General features: G+C 39.4%; 1 protein-coding gene and 2 non-coding genes across 6 annotated transcripts in view; all 3 read right to left on the bottom strand.

Annotated features, from left to right (window-relative positions):
- Positions 1-4,167: 4,167 nt before the first annotated feature.
- The window catches only part of LOC143280859 (chromatin-remodeling ATPase INO80-like), a 39,819-nt gene continuing 20,461 nt past the window's right edge, over positions 4,168-23,525 (bottom strand). Inside the window, exons 23-33 of one of the 4 annotated variants that reach the window (XM_076585582.1) lie at positions 22,712-22,852; positions 22,024-22,249; positions 17,472-17,599; positions 16,992-17,159; positions 13,368-13,526; positions 12,590-12,692; positions 11,269-11,330; positions 9,940-10,074; positions 9,400-9,508; positions 8,837-9,019; positions 4,168-8,550 (exon numbers count right to left, since the gene is read on the bottom strand). In XM_076585582.1, the coding sequence (XP_076441697.1) occupies positions 8,483-8,550; positions 8,837-9,019; positions 9,400-9,508; positions 9,940-10,074; positions 11,269-11,330; positions 12,590-12,692; positions 13,368-13,526; positions 16,992-17,159; positions 17,472-17,599; positions 22,024-22,249; positions 22,712-22,852 (1,482 nt within the window). In that variant the 3' untranslated portion in view covers positions 4,168-8,482. The remainder of the gene's footprint in view (positions 8,551-8,836; positions 9,020-9,399; positions 9,509-9,939; positions 10,075-11,268; positions 11,331-12,589; positions 12,693-13,367; positions 13,527-16,991; positions 17,160-17,471; positions 17,600-22,023; positions 22,250-22,711; positions 22,853-23,525) is intronic. The other 3 variants (XM_076585584.1, XM_076585583.1, XM_076585585.1) reach the window with 3 other exon arrangements.
- Positions 14,932-14,995, bottom strand: LOC143281808 (small nucleolar RNA SNORD2). The gene has a single exon (XR_013055184.1). It is a non-coding gene; the product is annotated as a small nucleolar RNA SNORD2 (small nucleolar RNA).
- LOC143281809 (small nucleolar RNA SNORD2) lies at positions 19,588-19,652 on the bottom strand. Its single transcript, XR_013055185.1, has one exon. It is a non-coding gene; the product is annotated as a small nucleolar RNA SNORD2 (small nucleolar RNA).

The raw sequence follows: 23,525 nt of genomic DNA, 5'->3' as shown, positions 1-23,525 counted from the left end.
GATACAAGTCATAATATGGTTCATCAGCCGTCATGATAAAACTGAAGTGCAACGTTGTGAGCACAGTATAAGCTTTAAGCTTGTTGATGCTCTTTTGTCATTCATTGCATTGTAATCATGTGTATTGTTGAATAATTAAAGATTATTTAAACCAATATGCATGGCAGAGAAGTAATTTTTTTTTTTTTTAAAGGGGGGTAGGGTGGGGTGGGAGATTGAGGGGGAGGGGATGTGCACTGATGTGACAACCAGTGCCTTGTGTCTAATAAATCGGGTATGGAAGTCTCAGTGGAGGACTTCAACATGATTCCCCCGAGTTCATCTGCACATGCTTAAATATGTGTTTGAGCGAATACAATTTTGCATTAACTGGTTAAAAAATAGTTTTGGTGGGGTGGGGTGGGGTGGGGTGGGGCAGGGCTTCAATTTTCAGCATTGATCTCTTTGAATTCAACACCCTCAATAATCATGTTATTCAGCTATATATCTGTTGTTCATTGACTTTGTGCTGCGACCTGTATGCTGTTCCCATATTTTTTTGTGAGGTTGCAATGGTAAGGATGACTTATGTTCATAACTATATCTTAACTTTTACTGAGATATGGCGGGAAATTCTTCCTTTAACTATTTCATGTTAAAAAATTAAAAAATTAAAATTAAAAAAAGATGTTCAGATCATTTCTGTAACCTGAATACTACCTTTTCAGCATCAGACTATTTGATTTGTTAAAATAATTGGCGTACCCTGAATATTTACAGTTTAAGGATCAATCTCTTCGTCTTCATCAACCTTTCTAGGGAGCGACTGAAGGGATACAACCCACTGCACAGGGACGCTCAATACTTGGTTATGCCCCTTGACAGCATGTTTTCTCAGTGGATGAACAAATGATATTCTATAATTGCAATGACGATTCTGTCTTTCGATTGATGATACTTAAGCTTTAATGAAGCCGAGTGCTCAGCTCAGGCTTCAAAATACTGCTTCAGTTACAGGCTGTATAGCAGAGGCTTTTTCACAACATGCCAGTCTTCAACGGCTCCCGCAGAATGTGTGACGCCATTCCCAGTTTGATGAAAAGCCCATTCTAAACCTATTCTCTAACTATCTATTAAATAAAGTCTCTGTATCGTTCGCTGTAATATTATATTTGTTGTGCTTACACACACGCTTTAATCAGTTAGAAACATGCAAAATTTCGATTTAATCGTTCGTCAGTCTAAATATTTCAACTGATGCCAAGCGGCTAACGTCATTTTGTCCTTCTTGCCACACAACCATTCCATAACCAGTGTTGCCATTGGGTGAGCTGGAATCTGAGCTTCTAACACAGCGTATTTAATTAAATATCTCTTTCATCGAATCAGTAAACTGCAAGTATTATATACTGGCAGAATCGTCGCAATTCCATCTTTAAATCTCTACCATTTGTGGTTGCCTACGTTAAATTGATGACTGAAATGCAGTTTGTAATTTTCCGCGATGAGCTAGCAAAAACTGATCAGTTCAGGTGACTTAAATTAATATTATAAACTCATCTTAACCTTCGCTGGCTATCGTGGGTCGTACACGACCCAGAAGGGTACAAAAACGCAAATATCTCAGCCAATTCTTAATATTTTTCTACGAAATTTCAGAAATGCTTCCTACACCTAAAAGTCCAACTTTTGCCAAAAAAATGAAGAAAAAAATAATAATAATAGTGATTTCAGAAGGTTTAATTTGCAGTAAGTAAAGGAAAATAAAGAAGTTTTACTTTCAATAGCATCACTACCCCACTACTCTCCCACTACCCCCTCCCCGCCCCGTCCCTTTCGCCTGTCTTCAGCTATAACCCCCTTCCATCCCTTTCTCTAACAGCATGTACCTGTGTGACTGAATATCTTTGATTGTGCGTGTAAAAGGATGCTATGAGTCATCTCTCTCTCTCTCTCTGTCTCGCTGTCTGTCTGTCTCTGTCTCTCTCTCTCTGTCTCAGTCTCTCTCTGTGTGTGCATAAGTAGGGTTTGTATGTATGTGCATGTGGTGTTATGCGTTTGTGTGTGTGATCAGTCGTGTGTGCGTGTGTGTGTGTGTGTGTGTGTGTGTGTGTGTGTATGTGCGTGTGTGTGAATGCGTGAGCATGTGTTTCTTCTGAATGTATGTGTTTGTGCGAGTCTGTGTGTGCGTGTGCGAGCGCATGTGTGTGTGATCAGTTGTTACGATATGTTTTCCTTTTCTATATTTTGTTATAAGCTTTCGAGGAATATGCAGGTTTTTGTCTCTTTACAAAGTATGGGTCGTGCACGACCCACACAAGCTTTGGAGGAATATACAGGTTTTTGTTTCTTTAAAGGTATGGGTCGTGGACGACCCACATGAGCTTCCGTGTGTAGTCAAAAGTGACAGTGGCATGGGTCGTGGACGACCTACATAAGCTTCCATGTGTAGTTAAAAGCGACAGCCAGCGAAGGTTAAATAATAAACACTTCATTTTATACTCATTAGAAAGTAAGTGTTGAGCTGTTTCTTTTGCGACCTATCCAACGTAGATCAATTCAGGAATTATTTCAGGAATCAGGTTCAGGAATCAATCACTGAACACCTTGGAATAAACACAATTCTAATTAGATTTAACCTGATTGGAGACGTTTTGCTTCACGGGCCACGCTAGCCTCATTGCAGTTCGCTTAACTTGCATAAATTGATGGAGTGGGTGATCATCTGGTCACTTTTCACCTGGCCAGTCATCTGACCAGAGCCGCTCTCTCTCTTGCTGTGTCGCAAGTAGTGTGTGTTGTGTGTTCCCACAACAGCTGTGTCATTGCCATATCGCTGTAAGTACAGTGTGTAGAATGTGCTGATGATTTGTAAATTGTATTCTTTGATACAGTGTGTTCATATGAGTACGTTGATATTGCCTTAGTTTGGTTTACTTGGTTCAGTGATTGCTTTGACATGTAGTCACAGCTCGGCTATGATTGATCTAAATAATCACCATGTTGTCATAAGCTCGTAGCAGTATTCCATTTAATTCTTCTTAACGTCACAGTCAATGACATCTCTGGACACTGATAGTTTGTTTGAGAATGTTCTTGTGAGTGGATATGAAGCATTCTTTCTCATTTGCTGTCACTGATGAAGGTTAGGTTCCTTATCCAGCTGAAGCTTCGGTGGAGGAGATTTAAATGTTGAGCACAAGCTTAGCTATGTTGATATTTGGCTTTGATGAAACAGATTACTTGTGTAAGTTATTCACCACTTAATTGTTACGCCATGACAGTTCTTCCAACCTTTGTGCTGTGCAGATTTCTATCTCTTCTCTCAGTTTACCAATATTTTATCAAAGCCACTGATTCTATTATCTTGTTTATTATTCATTTACTATTTCACATGCTGATATCAGTTATGATGCTACAGAGTTTCACTGATGTGTGTAGTAGTCTGTTGTGGTGATTACAATATACTGCTGTAGTGATATCGGCTATAGGTTAAAGTCAACTGGTATGTATCAGTCTGTTAATTATAATTTAGTTATGCTCTCTCCTATACAGCTTACTCCAGTATAGTGTTACATGATAAACTGATTCATTTGAGTCACTTTGACACAATATAAGCTTTACTTAAATCTATACTGTCAGTGTACTTTCACTAAATCGGCATAGCTTCAATAACTTTAACTGCACTATTTAAATTATTAGAAATGTCATTTGATGTCAGTGTTTGGTCTTCACACATATGCATTATCTTTTATGTTGTTGCTTATCCCAAACCGAGTGGTAGTCTTTCCATGTAATATGTATACACATGCTGTACTATTCACTTGTGCTGACATGTGCTTAATGACATTATTTTGTTTACTTGTGTCTGATCAGTGCACTGTTTTCCTCTTCTCCTCTTCTTATTTTCTCATAACTATTGTTAATAAAACAACAGAAAAACCCTTTTGTGACTGGCCTCTATATGTTCCTAGCCTGCGCAGGAATCTTGTCTAACCTTTAATTCAGTAAATCATTAGTTAGTTCTTTTGTACTGTACCCCTTTCATAAATATAATAATACCACTCAGGTCCACAGTTACATTAAAAAAGAATACAAAGAAGTAACTTAACAACTTATTATGTGAAAATGCTCTTAGCTTAACACCCAAAACCATGCACAATCACTTGTCAAACCATGCTCAAGTACTTTTGTCCACAAACTGAAATATTTTATTTTTTATTTTCTCAAAAATCACATCACTTGCATTTTCACAAATAAACAAAGTAACAAACCAATAGTGTTAGTTTTAATATGCAACACGAACTAAGATACAGAACTCATCAAAACTTGCACAATATCTGACTGTACATACATTTTTGTTTCAAGTTTCCTCACACAAGCAATCTTTTTCTCAGCACAGTCATTTTTTATCAATCATTTCGTTCACTCCATCCATTCATTTCCTCGCATTTTGAAACTGTAACAGAAACAAAATCTCATCACCAGAAAGAAACAAATACAACATACACACAACTACACAATCATTCCATGCAACGTATGCATTGTCCTTCAAGTATCACACCAAAATACAATTCTGCATAATCATATTTATGGGCAAAAATGCACATGTTCTTCAGTCCCCTGTTCTTCTTAAAGAAGACAAGCATGGGAAAGCACAAGGAAGATGACAACGGTGGCAACACAGTGCTACTTGCAGGTTATCTGTGTGGAGTTACAGAATTCTATTATTCATGCAGAAGGTGAGGCTTTCTCTTGATTCAGCACTTGCTGAGATATCACAACATTCTTAGTAATTCACTTGCAGAGTTTACAGAACTCCACAATGTAAGAAGGTTCTAAGAAAAGGAGAAAGAAAAGGGCAGCAGATGTATGTTCATGCTAAAAACGCCAAGTGAAACATTACCATTTACTCTGGGACCTATAAAATTATCTGATGTTCAAGGTTGACAGGGTGAGTGAGATAACTCTACCAATCATGGGAAAAAAAACCAAGAATTCAAGAAGAAAATAATCACACAAACTGTTTTAAAATAAATTAACGAAAATTCAAGTCTCTGTAGGTTATGAGTAGAAATGATACAAAAATATTTGCAGACATATCAGACATAATTAAATACAGTGTTGTTTTCTTCCACTATCATGTTTTACTTACAGTCAACCAGACACTTACACCCACCAACACTATTGTACAATATTACAACACATACAGCCACTGTATACAATATTTTCACTTAAAGCCTTCATCTGGGATTTTCATAATAAATGCCCACTTCCAACATGACCACACCCCTACCTGTTGATGTACTTGGTAGAGTGTAAACCTTGTCAGAATAATTAGAATCACTTCAGTTGCTTAACGACAATTACATTTGTTTTCTACCATGCTTTCATGGTCTCTAATATTGCCATCATGTGGCAAATCAAAGTTCTCTCCAACTCTTCTGCACTGTACATCCTGGCAGCCATGTAAACACACTCAACTTTTAGCTCATAGAACAAGAAGGAAAAAAAAAAAAAAAAAAAAAAAACGAGAAAAAAAATGCAACAAAGCCAAGCCAAAACTTCTTTAGATATTGCTTCAAACACCCTGCAAGTTCTGGCAATGACGTGACCAGGGCAACTACTGATTATGCAATGACCCCTGAACTGCACCAAAAAACTTTGGTCGTGAGTGAAATGCTTAAATGATCAGGTCTATCAACATGGAATCACTAAAATCCATTAAATTTACATTTTACTGTCTCCTAGGAAACACAATATCCAAAACAACATTAAAACTGGGTGCATCCTTCTGTTCCATGAAATATGAATGTTAGATGATTCAAAGTCATGACATAAGTGGCTGCATCCTTCCGAGTATAGTTTTATGTACAAAAGGTATGATGTTCTCGTGTATCTGCTGCTGGTTAAGTGTGAACTTTGTCAATTATTTTCAGGCATCTTTTAGTTATTGTGTGTGCAGTATATACCACTTCAATAGGAAAAACAAATAAAACTGCACGCAGGAAAAAATACAAACAAACAAACAAACAAAAATGGGTGGCGCTGTACTGTAGCGACGTACTCTCCCAAGGGAGAGCAGCCCACATTTCACACAGAGAAATCTGTTGTGATAAAAAGAAATACAAAATACAGAAATACAAATACCTGCACTTTTTTCTGTTCAGCACTTGTACCTATACATACCTACAGTACTGGACAAGATAAACCCACCCAGATTCAAAGTGTGTTTTATATAAAAAGTCAACTGAAGAAGTGAGACTGAGGGAAGGGGCATCCCATTTCAACAATTTTGTTGTGTTGACTGAAACTATATATTAATTCAGTTTCAGTTTGAAGGAAGTGTCAAAGCATGCAGACTGAAAAGTGTTACAGCATGTCTGCTTAAAAAAACAACTAGATAAGTTAAAACCAAATAATAAATAAATGAAAATAAAAAAGGACAGGGAGGCAGATGCCTGGCCTACACATAGACCCAACACACTGCTCAGCCTACAGGAATGGGGGAAAAAACATATATGTATCAATAAAATTTATATTAAATAAGAAGTACTGGTGGTCATTTATTCATCAAAACATGGTCACTGTACTTCACTGGCAGACTTGTCCAGATCAGTTGTCCCTTGTTTGTGTACCCATGAACTCCCACCATCTTTAAAATTTGCCTGGTATGTAAATCTGGGTGTCAGGCTCCAGCACCATGTCTGGTTTAGCCTCTCGGCAGCAAGCAGCAGTGTGCAGTCAGGACCTCAGGCTCAGAATCCCACTGGCAAAGAGACTGATTGTCCAAAAATTACTGAGGGAAACAAATCAAGGCATGTTTAGATGCTGGGAAGCCTGTGGAGGCCTGGCCCATGCTGCACAAGGCTGGGAAGGGGCAGAGGGGCCTGAAAGCTTAAGTCTCAAAGCACTGACTCAAAAGTCAAGTGCATGAAGACTTCAGAAAGGCCAATTATTTTTTCCCTTCCTGTACTATTTTTGCTCTTAAAATAAAAATGTTATTCTATGTATCTTATGTACTTTTTGATACACCAAGATAAAATTAGACATTGAAATTCCTTCTCAACTGTTTACAGCAAGCATAAACATCCACACCATACTTTCTAAAATGAGATGACAATGGACAAAGGTTCAGAATCTATGATCTCATCAGACTGGATCACAAAATTTTCACATTCTATTTCCAGGTCCTCATCTGTGGATTTGACAAGAGCATAACTACAAAATAACCATAAAAAATGTGAAATATTTAGATCCACAATGCATCAGTCATCCTACAGCCTTCAAACACAACCATTTAACACATATATACATACACGTGGGATACAGCATATAATGATGCACAAGGTCACTTTTGATCACCTAAGCCAGTCTTATCACAGCTATCCAACACAGAATGCAAACAATATTGGTGCGTGCATGTGTGTGGTCTCATCAAGTACATTGTGAGTGGAAAGGAATGTCAAAGTGCGTTGATCAGAAAGCCCTTCAAATGGTGAACAGCTTCCATCATTTTGTCTGACAAAGCTAGAGTGTCCCTTTCCTAAAGAAAGTGGTTTTACAAATTTTTTTTTCCCCTGTCAACATCACTGTTGTCTGAGCAAACACTCTGCAAGACACTGAAAGGCATCCATGTGACACTGTCCATTCACTGCCAATGAACACATTCACACCACCTTTTTCCCCAGACTGATGCTGCTGGTTCTGAGACAAGCTTCGTCTTGTGGTTGGTAGTTTTGACAAGTACAATGCCTGTCTGTGAATAAAATGCACATTCTCATATATTTTATAACTCTTTTCAGGTCTTAAGATGCTTGCAAAGAATTGGGGTAGCCATTTACAACAGAACAGACATCTACATGGGGTAGCCCTTTACAACAGAACGGAACAGACATCTACATGGGGTAGCCCTTTACAACAGAACGGAACAGACATCTACATGGGGTAGCCCTTTACAACAGAACAGACATCTGTTGTTTGCTTGATCACTGTGCTCCAAACGCCTTCTTGAAGTTCACAAGTTATTTCAGTTCTTACACCTGAAGACATAAGCCAAGCACTATGGCTACAATGTGTGCAAAGGGAATAGGGGTAAGAGGAAAAAAAAACCGTAACAACTCACTTATATAAGGCACACTCTGATTGTCAAACCAAACTTCAGAGGAACCAAAATCTGTTTTGAGTTACAGGATCCATCTGGAGGGAACAAGAGCAAACTAAGGGGGGAAAGTAAAATTCTAGGAAAATCACACACATACTACATTGCATGTAGTACTTGTCAAAATCCAGTATTGTGTGTCTCACTTGAACACAAAATGTTTTTTGTGTCCCAGAGGATACGGTTTCAAGTCAAACCTGATCACCAGTGGAGACTGCACATCAGCAGAAGATCCCTGAAAAAGGCTTCTCTTCTGCTTATTTCTGCAATCTTCTGCCTGGCTGGGATAGCACCAAGTGTCTGATGGTTGTGGGAAAGTCAATATTTCTATCCTCCTCAGGTTCAGACTGTGGGAGTGTTGCGGCCTGACGAGGTTCGAGACCCTGGTGGGCGGGGGGATCCGCTGGCACCTGCAGACAACACGGCAATGTCTCAATCATCTATCACAATATCAGTCTTTACTACATTTTGGGTCAGCTCCCATTTCCTAAAAACATCATCACAATGTCTGCACAGATTAATTCTATTCAAACTACAATTCTCTTTTTCTTCTGTATTCCAAAGCTGAAATACATCATCTCAACAAACAGACCACAAAATATATCATACGTATCTAGAACCCACCACTCATATCCATTACAGCAAACATCAATATCATCACTGAAAAATAACAACAAAAAAAGATATTCTACATACTTGTCCCTGTAAAGTTGTAACCATAAGCTGCATAGGCTGCAGTCATTCCAGCGTGTGCGCCTGCAATCTCTGCTGCCGTCATGGTCTTTTTGGCACTGCCTCTTCCACGGGGTCGACGCCCCACACCCGACCCTCTGGGTCGCCCACGCCCTTTCTTCACTGGCTGCACAGGGGTGCTCGTCACTGCAACACACAGTCACAGTTCAAGATACTATGTGGACTCTTTCAAAAGTTGAATAATAGGGGATCATATCAATACGACACTCATGGTTAGCAAAAAGAGGCGCACTGTTGGTATTACCTGCAAAAACACAGAAAGAATTCATGAGATCTGTGTTTTGTGTGAGTGTGTGTGTGCATAAAAATGTGTCAGTGCAAACTTGAGCAATAATTCACAATCAAAAGAACCAAAAATATAACACAAGTTAAAATCATTTGATTAAAAATTTAAAAAAAAAAAAAGGAAAAAGAATCACAACTAAGATAACAATTATCCAAAACAAAGTAAACACAAGCAGGATCATAAACACCACTTTTCCATGTTAAAAATGATGTTCCCTCACCAGGTGGGAAAATGGTGTGTGCATCATCCACTATGACCAGCCCCCCATCGTTGCTGCTGTCTTCCTGGGCTGCCCCCAGTAAGGGCAGTTCACTGTTCCAGGATACCTGCTTGTAGACCAAAGCAACACAAACAAATGAAGTCCAGGAATAAGCACCAACACACACAAAAAATAACAGCCATACTTTTACCATTCTGTTTCAGGCAGAACACATTGCTGGTTTCTTGAATTTTTTTCTAACAAAATCCAAAATCATCTTCAAACACATTTTTAGCTACAGTTGTTTTCCAAAACAACACCTAGCAGCTACTATCCGTTACCATAAATAGCTAAGAAACTGTCAGTGTCAGGTGGTAATGGTTTCTGTGAATAACCTGCACACTGTTGGTTTGTTTTTACTGACACATCCAAAATATCAGGATACCCCTACCCACCCACCACAAAAAAAAAAAAAAAATCAAGAAAGTAGTAAGTGAAGGAGCATACACACATGCATGCACACACACACATACATACGCACACGCACACACACAAGCTAACCGTTGACATGGGACTAGCAGGCATGGAGAAAGAGTCATAACTGGCCAGCGACTCAGTGTCTGGGGCAGGTGCAGGAATGGTAACGTTGATGTCAGGTGGTGGGGCTTCCTTCTTTGGCTTCTTGCTTTCTCGTTTCTGAAACATAAAATTATTTTTTTTAAAATCAGGTATTCACATCCTACCAAATAAAACCACCACCATTGCAGACCCATGTTTCAAAAATGAAGAAAATAAATAAATAAACAAATAAAAAGGCAAATATAAACTGAACTTTAAAAGATACTTAACTACTTCAAAACTGAGTCAACACAAACATGACCTCCACTATCCTCCCCCCCTCCCATTCCTTCACGCCCCTTCCCCCAAACTTTCTCTTGCTCCCCTCCTCCAGACACCACCTCTCATATGGCAGCCTTGCTTATCCTTACCCCCCCCCCCCCACCCCCGCCACCCCCTCCTTTTTTTCTTTTTTTTTTAACATGGTCAGACTGGGAATAGCAGAAAGGATGGAGGCAGGGTATGGGTCAAAGTCCAGTTTTGCTGAAGGGATCACACATATCAAAGGACATTGTGGAAGGCTCCGCTGCTAAGCAACCTCCATGTAGAAGAACAGCTGTACCACCTTCCCTCTCTGGAACTGTGACCCTTCACCATCCCCTTTCACTCACTCACTCTCTCTCACACACACACACACACACTCTCTCTCTGATGCCAGTGAGAACTGAAACCCATCCTGGTGTGGCTATCCTGGCATGTGAATTTTCAACAGAGTTGCCTGACCAGGCAAGTGAGAAACAGTAACTGTTGACCCCATCTAACAGAATTGTACTTGGATCTGTCAGATCCTGACACTGTTTGTCTCACAGTACAAATGCTGGCTTTTCTTTTTAAACTCTGCATGTTGCTGTTTGCAGTGGAGGTTAAAAAAGAAATAATTTCTGTGGCTGACAGTCAACTGCAAAAACATGCCAAAGGCAGTTTTTGTCAAGTGAGACTGAGATAAAACTTGTTTTGGCTGTTCAGAACAGCAGTTATCTTTGGTGAAACCCAACAAAACAAACATCAGTTAAAGAAAAGGGTTTGACTACCTTGTGTGTGTGTGTATGTGTGTGTGTGTGTGTGTGCGCGCACACACACACACACACACACATGCATGTGCATGTAAGTATTTGGTGATGCATGTAAGTTTCTGAAAGTTGGGCAAGTGCAAATTCTGTCTGGGCAAGTGAATTTTCCAGTGACTTGCCCGACTGGGCAAGTGGGAAAAATAGTTAATGTCAAGCCCTGTACATTGTGTCAGTATTGAAAGCAATAAATATTTAAGCATACCTTGTACTCTTTACGCCGCCTTTTCCTTCCGTCCTCTTTTCTCTCTTCCTGTCTCTGTCTCACTGAAAAAAAAAACAAAAAAGTCTCAGGGAAGTTACTGACATGGAAAAAAAATCATTCACAACTAAGAGTCAGCAGATGGTGAAATAACACTGATCTCTCTTTCTCTGGGATTCACTTCCGTACTACATTACAAATTATGCAAATAATACTAAACAGTACTTATATGGCACAAACTCCCCATATAATTGGCTTTATACGCCTCACATGAAACAATACATATACACCAGCGCATAACAACATACCTCTGTGCATGAAAAAACACACATATATGTGTACATAATTATACACTAAAACCATACAAAAATATAAAATTGCAGATATAGAACAGAATATGTCTTTATTACCAAGTGTACCGGGGTCACAAGAAATATTGGAGGGGATAGTACATAACAAGGTACGAACATAAATCGAAAATCATACACAAACACAGATACAGTAGAAATTAGGATACATACAAGTGCATATCAATCTAAAAACTTGTGCATATTCACACATGCACGTACTGCACATACACACGCGCGCGCACACACACACACACGTTTGAACAGAAACCGCATATTACATGTGGATAGGGTTGATGACTAGATCTTCAGGTAAATGGTTGTACACCCTCTCCCATACTTTTCATCAAACCTCTCTCTTCTATACTGGCCCCTGATGACGAGGACAGAGTTCTCTGCCCGGTCAGGGCCCTGCGCGTCTACCTCAAAATGTCGCGTCCCTTCCAATCGTCCAAACAACACCTGTTCATTAGCTGGAACCTGGACCATTCGCGTGACATTAGCAAGACGTCTCCGTCTCGATAAATAGTCAATGCGATTAAAGGCGTGTATGCAGACCAGGGTTGAGACTTGATGCCTCTTCAGCCAGAACGCATGAAGTCAGAGCATGGTCCTCTTCTCTTGCCTTAGCCCACTCAGCACGGCTGCAAGACATCATGGATGCTGCCTACTGGAAAAAACCTGCCACCTTCATCGACTTCTACCTGAGAGACGTCGCACGCCTGTGGGATGAAGGCTCAAGAGGCATCAGTAGAGGGTCAAGTGGGGTGGGTATGAGGAGGAAGAATGCAGACAATTACCTATGCTTCATCACACCCAAACGCCTGTTTGAACAGGTGGGCTTTCAAGTTTGTTTTGAAAGAGGACAGTGTCAGTAAGTGATGGAGATCCAGAGGAAGAGAATTCCAGACAGAAGGTGCTTCATACTGAATTGCCCTTTGGCCTTTTCAACAGTTTACCTAAGATAATGCACTCACATTTTTTCTCCATCTCAGCATCGTCAATGAGCAGGGAGACCACCTCTGTGGGTTTCAGAGTGTCAGGTCTGTAACTGCCTCCAGAGATCACCATCTTCTGGATCTGTAAGATAACACCAACACACAATTAATGCTGGATCTAAAGATATAATACTTAAAGAAATGACACACAATCTGGGTGTGTGAATGTGTAGGTGTGTGTGTGTCTGTGCATATGTGCTTTCACTTCCTGGTTGCTTTACACAGCCGTTGGCACTAAACTTTCAGCTGTGGCTTCTTGGCTTATATTACAATAAATTTCACTTCACTTTATCCACATGGAATTTATACCACCAAGCACTGTAAAGTTCACTCCCATAATGAACTCTAGCATCACCAAGTTTCAAGAAACTGCCCTAAAGCCATTGTTAGCTTCCAGAAGTGTAAGAAAATATTATGATTCATTATCATGTCATATCATCACATTTTTTCCTCCATCATTTTCCTTACTTTCTTTGCAATGTGATGATCATTCCCCCCTCTTTTAACCTTACCTACAGAACCATCCTTTGACCTTACAGAACCCACACATGCTATTCCACTGTATCTAAGATACTTATTCAACTGGCCCTCCAACACTCAATTCACTGTTCTCTGTTTTAACAGGCTCTCCAACACTCAGTTCACTGTGTCTGACCTGCAGACACTAGTACATCATGCACAAATGTACAAAACTAATTTTTTTTTTTTTTTTTTTTTTTTTTTTAAATCCAGAACAACTGAAATCCTGAGCCCTTACTTCACTCTTCTCCTTGGCCCTCTGCAGGATCCTCTCCTCAATGGTGCCCTGGCAGATGAGGCGATACACGGTCACCTGCTTGGTCTGGCCCAAGCGATGGGCTCTGTCCATGGCCTGCTGGTCCACTGTAGGGTTCCAGTCACTGTCGTAGAAAATCACCTGAAAACACATTGCAGCAGCCACTTTTAGCCATTTTCACAGTCGCTGTCATAAATGATTACCTGAACACACCATTTCATCATTCACTTTTAAGCAATTTTCACACAAACAAAATACACAATACTAGCTATTGGAATAACCTTGGAATCTGGGCATGACTTTAAACACATACTCAGTGTCACAGTAAAATAATGGCAGTCAAACACAAGCTAGTCTGCATCATGTCTGAAAGCCGGCTGTGTGATCACAGATTGGGGAGATAAATGCCACTGATAAAGACCGAAGCAAAAACAATTTTCCCTGAGTTAAAATGTGAGGTCTGGACTAAACATGGCATCAGACTCCCGTTAGAACTTGTTCTCTCCAATGTTGAGTGCTGATGTGAGGTCCTTGAATAAATGATAAATCAGCCTTTAAATAAAACTAATAAACCTCCAACTGAAGCACATAATATAATGACAAGTGTGGTGTTCAGTTAAAGCTGTCATCAGGAGATCTGACCCGAAAGATGGTGCATCATCACACCACACTGCAGGAAGAATGTCGTCTTCTCTTGTTCAAGTAATAAACTCCTCAACATATTGCAAGAAAGTACTAATTCTGATGGTATCTTACGGAATCAAAACAATTCGATCATCATAACATTTAGGCAGGGTTTTTTATGTTTCAAATATGGTGAGCTGCTAAGTAACAATGAAAACATTCAAAATTATTTCCCATTAATCTTTGCTCTTCTTCCATACCCTTAAAAGGTTTAAAATAATGATTAATGAACACCATGTAAGACAGAGTTTACAGACCTCTGTCAGTTAGTTTGGAAGGTTCTCAACTTTGCGATATGCTAACACTTGATGATGACGAAAGCCAAAATGGTGACAAACTTGAGTAAAATTGTTAGAATTCTTGTCACTGTACTTCCTTTTCAACAAAGCTTTTTAAAAAATTTTAATTCAGTTCACTTTGTATGGCAGGTCTGTACTGCCTGGCATCTCCACTCATGTGACGGCAGTCGTAAGAAATATAACCCGAAAGATGGTCCATCATCACACTATCAACATAAAAACAAGATTACAGATTGTGAGTGAATGACGAGTATTATAATTTATGTTTTCAAAACAATGTCTTTTCTATAAAAAATATTTCAAGAAAGGGTTGAAATAGACTGTGTATTTGCCACAAAGAGGAAATTTGTTTCAAGGGAGAGAAAATCCAAACTAACAATTACCGGCATTAAGAAAAAGCAAGTTATCTTCTGCACTTCATGTATTCCTTGTGTTTTTATGGTAAATAAAACAATTTTGCTGAGCCAGGGAAGGGCATACAGACTGGACAGTGCGTCATTCAGAAAGCAATATCATTTGGGTAGAAAAACCCTTTTTTATTATTATAAAATTTCAGAATGGTGTGGTGTTCAGTAATGGTTATCATCATAAGAAATATGACCCGAAAGATGGTCCATCATTACACCATCACCATCTAATACAAAGTTTGTTCAATGAAATAACTATGAGCGCTACTTCATGGACATGCTTAAAGAAACGTCAGGTTTTAAACATTCGGTTAAGCTGATAAAGCATGGACTCGAGTTTTTCAGTTGACCTCAAATGAACATGTTTGAAAGACTAGAGATTCACATATCTTATAATTCTCAAAATACTGTAAGTATTCTTTTGCTGCAGATTCAGTGGCTCCAGTACTCCTGAGGTGATCAGCTCTATCAGACAGAATAAAGAACACTCCACTGAAAGTGAAACAGTCTTCTATGGATTGTAGTTATGGGTCATAACCCTAAACGTCTGCGTGTTATTCAAAGGAATGTTCCACAGAACAGGAATCTTGATCTGTAACTTCTTCTAAGTGGTGAGTCAATGTAAAGGTTGTGTAATTAAAACAAATCCCAAATATTTTTGGTACTGCACATCAGATCAATTAAAACAAATCCCAAATATTTCTGGTACTGCACATCAGATCAATTAAAACAAATCCCAAATATTTTTGGTACTGCACATCAGATCAATTAAAACAAATCCCAAATATTTCTGGTACTGCACATCAGATCTTACACTAAGTTCCAAAGTGAAGATTTATTCTGGAATATTACTGATATAAGTGCTGGAAAGCTGGGCCACTAACATTTCAGTTGCACGTTTAAACTTTAATGCTGATATGAAAGTTTGCTTGATAAGTTAGTGAATTTGCTTTCAGTATTATCTTGCACGTTCCTGAAATCTTTCTGACTAAAGGTGTTCAGTGACTGTTGTCATCATGGGCAATATGACCCGAAAGATGGTCCATCATCACACTAGCTCCTTGCTCAATCAAGACTTTTTTCTTCTCTGAGGAGATGGGGGTGAGAAGCAAAGGGGCAACTCAGACCATCCTCTCCATAAATTACGTAACGTGGCATTTCTGAAATATATGATCAATGATTATCATTGCAAATGTCTTCTTTGATCCAAAGAACAGAGTTATGTTATCATTACTCTTTGGGATAAACCTGTTTTGTCTATGTATTAACTGAGCAAAATCCAAGCAAGGTCCACATAGTTCCATTTCTGACTAAGTATTTAAATAGCAGCCAAATTTTGCCATTACAGGTGAGGATCAAGTTACTGAAGCTTTGATAAGCCATAATCACATGCAGAAGTACTTAATAATTCACTCAATTGATCAAAATATTTCTGATGTCCCGGGGGGAGGAGGGGAGCGGGGGAGCATGAAGAATTCAGACCAATATCTCCAGAATGAATTCAGACAAATTCAGACCATCCTCTCCTGACCATCCTCTCCCAGAATAAATCAAATCATCCTCTCCGTAAATATCTCCATCTTCTTCAGTTTACTTTGCTGAAAAGCATGGTCTTTTCTGATCCAGAGAAAATCAGTCATCATTACTCTTTGGGATAAGCAGGTTGTATCTGAGCATAAAATGAGCAAAGTCCAAAGCATAAGTGTTTTCTTTTCTTTCTTTTTCCAAAACTTTAATTCATCAGCTGAAAACTGGCTTTCAGTTACAGATCCTCCCGACATTCAAATAAAACAAAAGGAAATGTTCATATCACCACCCCTCCACCTTATAAAAACAAACATTTATTTGTAGTTTGAAGTTAACAACAATCTTCAAGAGAGGAAGGGAAAAACGGAATAACTATGCAGTGAAGTCACTGATGACTTCTTTCTCACAATCAAAACAAAAGACACTAAATGGTGTTCAGTGATAATTGTCATCACAGGAAATATGACCCGAAAGATGGTCCATCATTACACCAGGCATGAGGAAACGTACAATGAATGACTGACTACACAATCTGTTCCTAAATATCATCTGCAAATACATTCAATTATATTTACAACATGGAGGAAGTGGAAAGAAACGGTTCCGCAGAAGACTAAAGAAAGACCAGCAGACATTAAAATATGGTCATTCAATCAAATCAATAGGGGGATCAATAGATGACCACCAACCGTGTCAGCAGCAGTGAGGTTGATGCCCAGGCCTCCAGCCCGTGTGCTGAGCAGGAAGACAAAGATGTCGGACTTGGTCTGGAAGTCAGCCACCATGTCTCGGCGGTCAGAGATCCTGGAGGAGCCGTCCAGTCGCTTGAAGGTGTGCTTGCGGCACACCATGTACTCCTGTCGGCACACAGTGTGCATTTCACTAGACACTGAAAAAATGTTTGTATGTATGATGGTCAATCATCAATCGTGACCGACTATGACCACCAGAACAGCAGAGGAGACATGACACGCACACACAAAATGGATATTTATTCCTTGGAATTAAAGAACTTTTGTAAAAAGCTACAAATGAAAAATGCTTTAAAATATTTCTGTTCAGAATTAGCATATAATGTTTGTTAAAGTACTTATAAAGAACTTTATATCCATTCAGGACAAACAAAAAAAGTTAGAAATATACAAAACTAAAAAAAAAATTATAATTACCTCTAGCAAGTCGATCATGCGTGTCATCTGTGAATAAATGAGCACTCTGTGGCCTTCTCTCTTGAGTCGCTGTAGCAGAGAGTCCAGCACATACAGCTTGCCTGCATCGCTGACCAAGGATTCCTTATCTGTCAAATTAATTCACACTGCTTGTTTCTCTGTGGTAGGAGTGTACAAAACAGAACATACAAATACCATGAAGTAAAACATCTTATCTAGCTTATTATACACTGCATCACTGATCAGAACAGACAAAAGAGACAGCAATGAATGAGAGTAAGCAAAAGAAAAGCAAATTACATGACAGCTGACTGACTGTGAAGCTATTACTCCCTGTATGAAATAAGACAAAAATCTGAGAATATCATGTCTGTCCAAATCCTGCCATTCCATTATATATTTCAGGTGTAGGAGGAAAATAAATGGGACTTTTTTCCTAATCAAAGGCTAAAGTAACTTAACAAAATTTGATGTCATGGGGAAGGGGGGGTATTTTTAATGTAAGCAAAAAACAACCAGCCCTAAACAATAACTCCTGACAGGTGTTCAGTAACAGTTGTCAGTCAAAGACAGTATGACCCGAAAGATGATACATCATACACCTTTGCAGGAAAACTGTAAGGCAAGCATCTTGGACAGCAAAATTTGGAAACAACACAGGTACATTTTATTTTTTTAAAGATAACGAACGAGACTTTTATAACTGACAATGCTGAGTAGCTACTACCCTCTGCTCCAACAAGAATCACCGTTATATCAAAGAGCAATATCAATTTGTCATCCATTCAGACCCTAATCTACTGAAACATGATTCATGGTATACAGGGCAGGTGAAATTGACTTTTTTCTTTTTCTGTCTTTTTCTTCTAAAAAGGCTACTGGTATCTGTTTCAATTTCAACAAAATGTGATTAACATCATGGTGATTTGATCCAGAAAAGCAGTAAATGATAAATCCTGACAGGTGTTCAGTGATAGCTGTCAGTCACAGACAGTATGACCCGAAAGATGGTACATCATTACACCTCTGCAGGACTCACAAACCTTAAAACACAGAAAGATTATTTCCAAAAACAAAATCATAACTGGTCAGGGTGCAGTTAGAAGAAGTGGGCAGCTGACCTCTAAATCTAGACATGCACAAAATGCTGGAACTCATCTAAAGTACTATATGTTAGTACTATATGGTTAACATATTGAGCATATACACTGTACCACCGAGAACAAGCTTAACTGGAATACAGGACTGCAGTGTAAGAGGGACAGACTAAGAGAGAAAGAAATTTAAATGACAGACAACAGGTAAGCAGCTCTTAGCCTCTGCTCCAAAAAGATTCACTGGAATCCATTCAGAACCTAATGTACTGTGACATAATGCCTGGTATTCAGGTCAATAGATACAGTGATAAGTTTTAATTTTCCAAAAGGGCTAAGTGTTCCAATTAAAAAAAAAAGATGAGGTCAAGGCAAATTAGATCCAGAAAACCAGTTAATGATAAATCCTGACAGGTGTTCAGTGATAGTTGTCAGTCACAGACAGTATGACCCGAAAGATGGTACATCATTACACCTCTGCATAAAAACTTACACTGTCCAAAAATTTCAACCATGAATTCTGAATACATCAGAACTGCTCTGGCTCCATGGGAGAGAAAGTGGATATAATTAGAGGATTTGGGGGAAGGCAGGGGTGCACAAACATGGGATTTGTCAGGAGTGCTGTGAAGTTAGAGAAAGTGTCAAATGTAGTTCTCAGCTGAGGTCAAAAGACAGGCACAACATGCCAATGATTAACGGAAGAACATATTTCCAGCTTATACACCTTGTATCACTGAGCCAGCAAAATCAAACTACGGGACTGCAGTGAAATGCAGAGAAAAAGAGAACGAAAGAAAAATAAATGACACTGTCAAAGTAGCTGCTCCCATCTGCTCCAAAAGGATAATGATCAAACAGCACTATTATTTATGATCCATTCAGACCAACCCTGCCATAACATTATTCAAAACATAGTGGGAATAGGGACAAGGTCTATATTTTTATAATAAAAAAACCCGTTTCAATTCAAATATGACACAAAAAATCTATCTGGTAACAAACTCTGACGGAACTTCAGAAGGTGTTCAGTGACAGTTGTCAGTCACAATCAGTCAGACCCGAAAGATGGTACATCATTACACCTCTGCAGGACTCTTTCTAACCTCAAACTGTAAAAAGATAACTTCTAAAAATAAAAAAATTAAAATCACAACTGCTTAGGACAGAATTAGCAAAAAAAGGGGCAAGGGGCAATATGGAAAGTACTGTGAATCAAAAGATAACAAACATCGTAAATCAGTTGACCTCCATATCTATCTAGACAGGCACAGATAACCAGAATTCAATGAAAGCACAAGGTTAACATACTGAGCATATATACCGCATCACTGAGACCAAGCTTAACAGGAATGTAGGACAGCAGTGGAAGAGAGAGAGAGAGATAAAGAAAGAGACAGAGAGAAAGAAAAATAAATTACAGACAAAGAGTAAGCAGCTCTTTGCCTCTACTCCAAAAAGGTTCACTGTAATCCATTCAGACCCTAATGTACTGTGAGATAATTCACTGCATGAAGTGGCAAGTTTTAATTTTCCAAAAGGGCTAAGTGTTCCAATTAAAAAAAATGATGAGGTCAGGGCAATTAGATCCAGAAAACCAGTAAATGATAAATCCTGACAGGTGTTCAGTGATAGTTGTCAGTCACAGACAGTATGACCCGAAAGATGGTACATCATTACACCTCTGCATAAAAACTTGTACTTGTCGAAAAATTTCAACCTTTAATTCTGAACACTTCAGGACTGCTCAGGCTCAGGGAGAGAAAGTGGGGATGATTGGAGGATTTGGGGGGAAGCAGGGGTACGCAAACATGGGGTACGTGGGGAGTGCTGAGAAGGTAGAGAAGGTGTCAACGGAAGTACGTATTTCCAGCTTTAACACACTGCATTACTGAGCAAAATCAAACCATGGGACGGCAGTGAAATGCAGAAAAAAGAGAATGAAAGAAAAATAAATGACAGTGTCAAAGCAGCTGCTCCCATCTGCTCCAAAAGGATAATGATCAGACCAACCCTGCCATAACATTATTCAAAACATGGTGGGAATAGCAACAAGGTCTATATATTTGTTTTTTTTTTTTTTAAACCTGCTTCAATTCAAATGAGACACACACAAAAATCTATTTAGTAACAAATCATGACAGAAGGTATTCAGTGACAGTTGTCAAGTCACAATCAGTCAGAACCAAAAGATGGTACATCATTACACCTCAGCAGAACCCTTACTAACCTTGGAACTCAAAAATAATATTTCAAAATAAATCAGGGCTACTCAGGACGGAAGACAAGAGGAGCAGGACAGGGGGGAATTTCATGAGTGGCAAGAAGTTAATGAATGTGCCAAACATATTTACTCAGCTGACCTCCACAGACAAGCACTATGTGAACTCACTAACTAGAAATACCATGAGGAAATATCAACAACTACGCCACTGAGACAGAAAAACTACAGTGTGGGACAACAGTGGAAGAGAGAGAAGTAAACAACAGACAGTGAGTAAGCAGGTTTTACCCTCAACTCCAGGATATACAAGGACAACTCCAGGATTTACAATTACAGCAATCAAACAGCAATGTTAACAGCAATGTTAACTTGTGATCTATTCAGACCCCTCCCTGCCATAGCTTTAATTCATGTTTTGGGGAAGGCCATGGGACAGATATTTTAATTTTCAAAAGCTACTTGTTCCAACAGACTCTGTATATAAAATGAGAAACCCTGACAGGTGTTCAGTGATAGCTGTCAGTCACAGACAGTATGACCCGAAAGATGGTACATCATTACACCTCTGCAGGAAAACTTTTGCGCACCTTGAAAGGTAAAAGATAAATTCTAAATTACTCACAACAGCTCAGGATGAGGGAATGGAGGTGAGGGATATAGGGCAGTACTGAGAAACTAGAGAATGTGCCAAATGCACCTAATCAGCTGACCTCAAAGACAGCCATGACATACTAACGATCAATGGAAGTACCATGAGGTAAACATTCAACCTTCTATATATTCTATCACTGAGACAAAGCAAAACTGGGACACAGGACTGCAGTGAACAAGAGAGACAGAACAAATGAGAAACAAACATCTGAAAGTGACTGAGCAGCTACTGCCCCCTCCTCCAAAAAGGTACACAGTGATCATGATCACAGAGCATTATCAACTTAGATCCAATCAGATTCCAATCCACCATAATATATTCTAAGAACGGGGGAGGGGGTGGTGGGGTGAAAATAATGTCATGGGAATGTAATCTTGACAAATAAGAGAAGGTGTTCAGTGACGGTTGTCAGTCACAAACAGTATGACCTGAAAGATGGTACATCATTACATCTATGCCTGAAGGGGAAAAATATATCTTTCCCAAGTCGTTTCAAGCCCTGGAAATGATTCTCTCATTTTTTCCAAGACTGTTCCAAACTTCCACACGCTTCTTGAACCCCAGCAAGCGTCCCTGACTGACCTGGTATCTGTACAGCGTGCCAGCCGAAGTGAGGCAACACAGCGCACAGCCCCCCAGGCAGCTCGTTGCTGAACCTGGCCGCAGGGTAGCACCTCTCCCAGTAAAGCTCTGGGCAGCCGTACAGCAGCGACCGCTTTGTCTCCAGGGTGCCGCACAGGCTCTGCCGCAGCCGGTCCCATTCCGCGCTGCGGTCCACACAGTGCAGCCTTCGTGGGGGGCACACCACCTGGGCAAGGACACAGACAATGGTCAAACAAACATGACGCGCAGGTGATGACGTTACACAGACAAGTGATGATGCCGTATGGGCAGGTATTGACAGCTGTCATCTCAAGACCAGAGTAAATACCATCATCAACTGACAACTAAAACACCTCCATGTGGAAACCACACTATCGTGTTCAGTGTACTGAGTGACATGAGTTTAGCAACATACAGAATTTAAACTGTCATCAAACTCTCCACCACAGCACCTCCCCCATCCCCAAGCTATTTTCAAAAAGGAGGAATGAAACATAAAAGCACCATTTGTGTGTTTCTTTCATAATCTTAAAACAGGTCAGAGCAAACACACTAAAATAATAATAAAAACAAAAAGTGTGAAAAACAACTGGTTCAGAACACCAAAAAAAAAGAAAAAAAAAAAGAAAAAAAAAAGAATGTCATCAAAAAACTGAAGCATCCCTACCTTGGGCACAAGAGCACAGACCAGCCTAGGTATAGAGGTGAGCTGCGTGTCCAGCACCTTGGGTGGCCGTGCCTTGTGGGGGTGGACAGGCAACGTGAACTCTTCACCATGGGTTGGGCTCTTCACCGGAGAATGGTGCTGCTGCACACATTGCATGTTCATATCACCACGTCAAACATCACCATCTTCATACAGATATATCAAAAGCAGCTCCCAAGTCAGCTCAACACAGGTAGGCAGCCTGTTGTGCAAATGACTGTTTTTGTAAAGATTGTAGAAACTGGTTTCTGACTGAAGATAGGCGCTATATAAATTTCAAGAATACATAATAATCATAATAATAATAACAATCATAATAATGGCCTTATTTTGTATTTGAGCACAACTGATCCCAATTCATATCAATGCTGGGTTGTTTGTTATTCAATATTTGTCATTCAATAAATCTGACATACTAATGACAACAGTTATCAGGAGAGGAGGGGGGTGCTATGGGTTAGGGGTTGGGGAGACATTTAAAAGATAAAAGGACAAAACAGCAGAATCTGATCTGAGACTATAAGATTGAGCTTTCTTCGTAATCTATCATCATACCATATAAAAACATGAAGTGCCGATCAGGAATTTTAGAAACTCCTTTGAAAACACTTTCATGAAGTGGATTACGCTTTACAGAGCTGTCCCTGTCTTTCCATTTGAGCCCATGCACTGACATCTGGTAAAAGGACTTGCCAGGCCAAAGTGAAAAAAAAACCCAAAAAAAAACCCAATCTAATAATATGCTTCTAATGAGTTTCAAATCAATGACCAACTC

Source organism: Babylonia areolata, chromosome 4, assembly GCF_041734735.1.
Source record: "Babylonia areolata isolate BAREFJ2019XMU chromosome 4, ASM4173473v1, whole genome shotgun sequence".
Taxonomy (NCBI): domain Eukaryota; kingdom Metazoa; phylum Mollusca; class Gastropoda; order Neogastropoda; family Buccinidae; genus Babylonia; species Babylonia areolata.
Note: the sequence above shows the minus strand (reverse complement) of the source record. Positions and strands in the feature narration are given on the sequence as shown.